This window comes from Halyomorpha halys, unplaced genomic scaffold (assembly GCF_000696795.3).
Source record: "Halyomorpha halys isolate HHAL.00 unplaced genomic scaffold, Hhal_1.1 Scaffold1170.1, whole genome shotgun sequence".
In the NCBI taxonomy this organism is placed as follows: Eukaryota; Metazoa; Arthropoda; class Insecta; order Hemiptera; family Pentatomidae; genus Halyomorpha; species Halyomorpha halys.
The window spans coordinates 152,693-159,992 of NW_027114716.1; the positions used below are offsets into that span (position 1 = coordinate 152,693).

Genomic DNA, 7,300 nt, shown 5'->3' on the forward strand with positions numbered 1-7,300 from the left:
TATAACCTACAATGAGAAAAGGAAAATGACATGTAGAGGATAGGTGACTGTAGAAAATAATAAAAGACGAAATGAACATAGAAAAGGCGGAAGGTCGGTAATATAATACACTATAACCTACAATGAGAAAAGGAAAATGACCTGTAGGGGATAGGTGACTGTAGAAAATAATAAAATGCAAATTGAACGTAAAATCCTTTCTCCTTGAAAAAGGAGGAAGGTAAGTAATTTAATTCAGTTTAACCTACGATGAGAAAATGAAAATGACCTGTACAGGATAGGTGACTGTAGAAAATAATGAAAGACGAAATGAACATAGAAAAGGCGGAAGGTCGGTAATATAATAAAGTATAACCTACAATGAGAAAGGATAGGTGACTGTAGAAAATAAAGAAAGACGAAATGAACATAGAAAAGGCGGAAGGTCGGTAATATAATAAAGTATAACCTACAATGAGAAAAGGAAAATGACCTGTAGAGTATAGGTGACTGTAGAAAATAATGAAAGACGAAATGAACATAGAAAAGGCGGAAGGTCGGTAATATAATAAAGTATAACCTACAATGAGAAAAGGAAAATGACCTGTAGAGGATAGGTGACTGTAGAAAATAATAAAAGACGAAATGAACACAGAAACGGCGGAAGGTCTGTAATATAATACAGTATACCCTACAATAATATAAGTCAGTAATATAATACAGTATTAACTACTTTCTACTCAATTTGTTGTATATATTTCCAAGTTTGATTGCTATTATTTTATTTTTATGTTTCTCTGAATTAGGGTTTTTATTTTGTTTTTTAAACCCCGATAAAAGCCTGAAAGTCACGTCAAAACGTCGGAAAAAATAAAAAGGTTTTGTATATTTATTATAACAAATAATTTTGTTAATGCTATTTAACAAAATTCCTGGTCTAATCGACATGCAAATTCGCTGAAGAAAGAAATTATAACTATTTAATATTTATTCGCAAAATGTCCGATTGGCGTCTTAATTTTAGAGTAAGATTCACCCTCGGATAAAATTGAAATATTGAAACCAGGCAAAGGAGCAGATTTATCGCTAATGGCCTGGGTCATAATTTATTTCTGAGGAAAATAACTGGAAAAGGGACGAAATAATGAGAAGGAAAGCTTGGACATTTTTAAGGAGGTAGGAAAAAAAATTTGCTAATTAATAATCTGACTTCCATCCAAAGCAAGGTCGAATATTCCGCTGATAATTGAGAAAGTGCTTATCCGATTTTCTCATAACCACTCCACCCACGCAGCCTCCTAATACGGTTTAGAGAACTTCAAAACCAGCTATCCTCGAAGAGAAGGAGAGAAAACACTTGTGGAAATAATGAAAGCAATAAGGAAAAATGGCTTTAGGGTCAGGGATCCTTGGATTCAATTGCTATTTTCATTGTCGCTACAATAGCCCACCCTTTGTGAAATGGCCGGCTTTCGGTCTCTGCTTTTGATTCTGATAAATTATGTTTCTTGCTTCAACAGGGCGACCCTGTATGAACATTTAATTTTCTCGATCAAGTGATATTAGATATTTTGAACCAAAGGAATGAACGTAAATCTGGTACTTACATTCCTTTCATTTTTTTTTTTTTGTTATGAGCAAAGTTGTTTCATTTAAGAACACCTATATAATAATTACGACTATTTTAATGGCTCTAATAAAAACAATAAAGCACTCATGACTATTGCAATAAATATATTTACTTTTTTCAAAATATTACGATTGTTTATGACTTCAACAATATAAGTTGCTCAACAAAAGAAATTATAATCTGCTTAAAATGGTTTTGTTTTTTAACTACGCGTTTCACAGACAATATACACCTTATTGCGAAGAATGAGAAGAATTTTATCCAAGATTTTTATTTGTAACTTACTTAACATTTTCTTACCATGTACCACAACATTAAGGTAGAAGCTCCATGCGTAAGTTGTTTAAAAATTATAATGTCTTTTAAATATTTCATGATTTGGTTAATTAATTTATTGCTCCTATTAATCAATTCTGCTGAATCTTATCACATACTATAATTATAGGTGTTTCATTCTTAGCTGCCTCTGGCAACTAGTACGCGTTGATGGGTTTATTCTTCGATTAGATAGATGTGCCTAAGTTTTAATGTATGCGATTAAAATAGTCTTTGGTATTTTCCCAACCCCATTCTTAATTTAATTATAATTACAGCTCAAAAAAGTCGGACGTAAAAAAAAAAATCAAAAACCATCACTTTTAGCCAGTCTTTATCAAAAAATATATCCAATAAGAAGTATATCCCCTCAAGCTCATGAAAGATGACTCAACGTTTTGTGCCTCGATTTAGAAGTATTTGCTGTACAGCCAGGATGTCTTTCTCAGTTCTTAGAATTTAGGTTTAATAGGAAATACGACGCGACCGAGGAATGATATCTGTTAATAATCACTACCAGAGAAATGGATCCATTGGAACTTTGCGCTTAGGAACAGCAGAAATGGAAGCTAAAACTTCGCAATAAATCTGACTTAAGCAACTCGAGTAGTAGTTGATGTTTTCTTTCGTGCCTGATGTATATCCCATTGAACCAAGACACGAAGAGCTGAGCACCCTTCCTTTGTTTGTTTTTTTTGGTATTCTTAATTTTTTATATTGATATCATAAATCTATTGTTCAGGGCCACATTACTCCATACGCATTTATTTATATAACTATATGTATAGAAGCACATTAGTTTCCACAAAACAAATGTTGATCAGTCGGGCTTTGATTGTTACTAATAATTCATATTTCAATAAATTCTATTTTATTATTTTTTTTTTTGGCAGTTTTAAGAAAAATACCAATAGATCTATGGATGAAACATTGCTATATTTTATTTGGGCAAACTACATGCTTCACAATTCCTAGATTCTGGTCGCAAATTGAATAACTATAGTGCTGTAATTTTAACAAGATTTATATCACTCAAAACTATACTATTGTAGCAAGTTCTGTAAGCTTTCACTAAACTATGACGTTAACATGTGACACTTGCCTACTGAAACTCTACAATAATTTAAGTATATCACAGCTAAAAAATCACAGAATTCAAATTTTTGTACTTATTATTATAAGTTTGGTTATTAAAAATGTGCAGTGCTGAATATGACTAGTGGTTAAGGCATCATAAATGATTTTAATTACATTTTATTTTTGTTCTTTTTCAGTCCGTGACTCCAAATGTGATTACCCAGCCGCCTGTAATGCCATGGAGACCCTTCTTCTTCACGAGGATCACCTCAGCAACGGTTTCTTCGTAGAGGTCTGCAATATGCTGAGGAAAGAGGGAGTGAGTTTATAAATCTATATTTTGTAACATTCAAGTCAATTTTTTAAGGATGCATGTACTAACTTTTACATTGTTAATTTACCTATGCCTGAACATAGTTGAGGCGAACGTATAACTTTAACACTTTTTATATCTTGTTACCTATATGGTTTATGGTTAGTAATTGAAAAATATGCATATGAGATATACATAACAACTCTAGAGAGGAAAAATATAACTTACTTAGGCATTTAATTAATTAAGTTAATTTATTCAAGAACCGACCTACAAAAGTCAGAAATGATCTCTTGCTCGGAAGCGTAATTACTTTCTGATGGTTCCACTACTTACTGCGAGTTTGTTAAAAGTGACTCTGAAAAAGAAAAAATGTAATACAAAATCATTCATTTCATGTTGCACCTATAGACAACATACAAGCAGTAGAAACTGGAACCTATGGTAAAAACCCTCAATAATAATAATATAGGTGCATTGAATCAATCCACCTAATACCGTTTAATGTACCATGTTTGACGCTTGTAACTCAATTTTAGTTCATTACCATTAGTCCTCCGTAACGGGTTGGTTAATACACAAATTAGTATTCGTACAAGATTACTAAAATGGTGAAAGTAAAATTAGTTTTGATATTTAACTGGAACAGTATATATGAATAAATTGAAAAAAACTGTTACGGCATGATTCGTATTATTTCAAAACCAACTTTATTATACCAACGTATTGACTACCAAAAAAACATAATCTCAAATATTGTTTTGTCTATTTTTTTAAAGGTATTAATCTTGAGGCTTAAAATAAATTATCGAATTCATTGGATATGCAATCCAAAACACCTACTAATAAACTCATAAATATTCCATTGTAAACTAAACTTATTATCCATCGGGCTTCAAATGTAAACATATTTTATTACTTTAACTAAAATAAGTCAGATTCAAAACTGTATTCCTCCATACACGAACTTTTTTTTTTCCGGCCAAGACTCCTATTGGAGTACTATATTGCCTAACCATGGCTGGGGAGGAGGGGGGAGCAATTTTTTCATTTTTTGGAACCACCACTGTGAAAGCCCCAGGCCGGATCCGAATATATCCGCCAATAGAGATCAAATTGGTAAGACTATCTTAACCACTGAGCTCTAATGACTGAAGAAACCGGGGCCAATTAGGAACCGCTTTAGTTACCCTATTAACCGTTTATTAAAGATCGCTCCACGAATCTTACTAAACGTTGAATGGCCTTTTTATTTTTTCCTACGTGACAATCAGTTCCTTTAAAGTCATATGTCAAGAGTAATCCAAGTTATTCGATTTTACTGTACTTGAGTTGGGTTAAACAGTTTATTTTTCTGTAAACACTGATAAAGAAAATATTTAAATAGTGTATTGAGAGCTAATGATAAAATAGATGGTTTTAAAATCATCCATCGCCGTGATTCATTAGTATTGGAAAACAGATATCAAAACTTTATGAAAACCTAACGTTACCTTGAGGACCTAATTCCTTCAATATTAAGAGTATAATGAGCAAATTTTATTTTGCGCCGAAAACTACGATAATTTGTATTGTTAAACATTCATAAAACTCAAAAAGGTACAATTGGCCGGCCCATTATGTTTACGCTCAACTAGCTGGCGGGTTTAAGTTGGCCCACATTATATGCCTATCTCATAACATATCTACAGAGGCTTCAGTAGTGAAAATTTATAAAACGTAGAATATTCAATTACAATAAATAATATTGCAAATTATAAATAATTTACCACGGTAAAAAAGTAAAACTTGGTTATACGTGTCCTGTTCCTTCTTATTCATTATTTTTATTATTATTATTTTTTTTTTACAAGAACCTAGTGAAGTTAAAATTACTCTATGCATCAAGTCCTTTCTTACTAAACTTTCGCAAATACTCTATTTAATTCCAGCTTATTAATTTGTTTTTCTTATTTCTATAAGAAATAAAAATTAGTATTATTACGTAGTTATTGACAATACGTATTTTATTTTAATTACAGGTAACAATTTACTCCGGACCCCACCTAGCCGAGAAGCTGACTTTCGGACCACCCCATGCCAAGTCCCTCAAAGCAGAGTATGGAGCACTTGAGTGTGCAATTGAACTTGTCAAGGACGTTCAAGGGGCTGTTGACCACATTGCACAATATGGCTCTGGGCATACTGATGTCATCGTCACTGAAAACAGTAAGTATATCGAAAAAAATAAAAATTCATAATAAATAAACATTTCTTCAGGGAAATCTCAATTCTAATACTAAAAATTCATCATTCTTGATGGTAAGAATCGTTACTTTATTTTAAAATCTTTCTGATCTCTGATCTTTAAATATCGAAAAAAAAACAAAAAAATTATTTTGAATAAGATTTCAAGGTCAGATTTCGAAGAAGGGCTAACTAATAGTTTTTTAGCTGTTACACCAAACTTTTAGGCATCCCAGATCATTTTGAAGCATCACATGATCTTGGTGAACCTAACAAATTTAATAGATTTTTGTAATTTATTATTTATTAATCGTATTAGTTCATAGATTGTATATCCTTTTAAACTTCATTCCTTTATTTCTAAGAATCTAAACAACTTTTCGGGTGGTTAATTTTTTTAATTTTTGTCTTCTAAAACAGAATATTCCACATTCGATATAATTGTTAAGAAGAAATAAAATCAAGTGAATAAAGTTATAAACAATTATAACCTTAGTTATTTTTCAATAAAAAACAATGTTATTAATTATTTAGTTATATATATTGTTGCTGTTTCCAAAAACAGTTATAATTTTTATCAGGCCAAATAAATTTTTTTAATACTATCCCATGACCATTGTTTATGATAATAACAATGTAAAAAATACAAAATTCTTAATAGTATAAATAAAATATTTTATTTAAAATATTTGACTGAAATAATAAAATTTTTCACACTTAAAGCCAATAATTATTAGAACTATAAGAATAGTCCTAATATGGATGACAAGATAGGACTGCAGAGTTCCAATTTGTTAATTAGTTTTTCTAAAATGAAATTGTTAATTTATTAATTAATTGGGATACTTTAAATTCTTACACTATAAACTATCTCTTTTGAAATATTAATATATATTTAATTACTAAATATTAAATCTATTCTGTTTAGTAAGCTACTTGAATTAAACATTGAGCATCTTTTTTTTACCAACCATAGTATTTATGACTAGTAGTAAGGTTCCTGAGACATACAGAGCCACATTAATAATAAGAGGAGAAAAAATAAATAAATGAGATGAAATGAGAAAAGAAAAAAATTCAAATTCTATCTGAGGGAGAAAGAAAAAAATCCAAGAGAACAGTCTCGGATTTCGGTACCACTTATGAGTTATCAGATAGAAAACTATAAAAAAGGGGCAGAGAAATGACACATAGAAATATTGAAATAATATTTATTTATATGTAGGAGAATTAAGGCAGACAAAATGATTTGTCTGCGTATATACATATATAAAAATTATATATATATGTTAAATATATTTATTTATATGTAGGAGAATTAAGGCAGACAAAATGATTTGTCTGCGTATATAGATATATAAAAATTATATATAAATTAATATTAAATATTATAATCATGAGAGATAGTTGACCGTTGATGACTTATTTGAAGAGAAGATGGTTGGGGGGGGGTGGTCAAAATATAACACAAATAAGTTGAAGCAACCTATTTAATTGTGCCAACATTTCGGTTAGAGTTTCTAGCCTTCGTCCTGATAACTTAGTCTATAGTTCCTCAATCCTGATTGTTAGCTTGAAATCTTACCGTCAAGTCCTACTTGGCTATAAAGACTAGTATGGCTATGAAGCTAACAGCCCTAATGAAGTCTAGAAATTCTGGCCGAAACGTTGGCACGATTAAATAAGTTACTTCAACTTATTTGTGTTATCCATTAAATCATTTTATTTTATTAATACTATGTTTTTTTTGTGTTTTTTTT

General features: G+C 30.5%; 1 protein-coding gene across 1 annotated transcript in view; it reads left to right on the plus strand.

The window, feature by feature from the left end:
* The window catches only part of P5CS (Delta[1]-pyrroline-5-carboxylate synthase), a gene marked incomplete at its 5' end in the record, with an annotated part of 157,565 nt that overhangs the window by 132,877 nt on the left and 17,388 nt on the right, over positions 1-7,300 (plus strand). Inside the window, 2 exon segments of the mRNA XM_014433225.3 lie at positions 3,199-3,320; positions 5,336-5,522. Coding sequence (XP_014288711.3) covers positions 3,199-3,320; positions 5,336-5,522 — 309 coding nt within the window.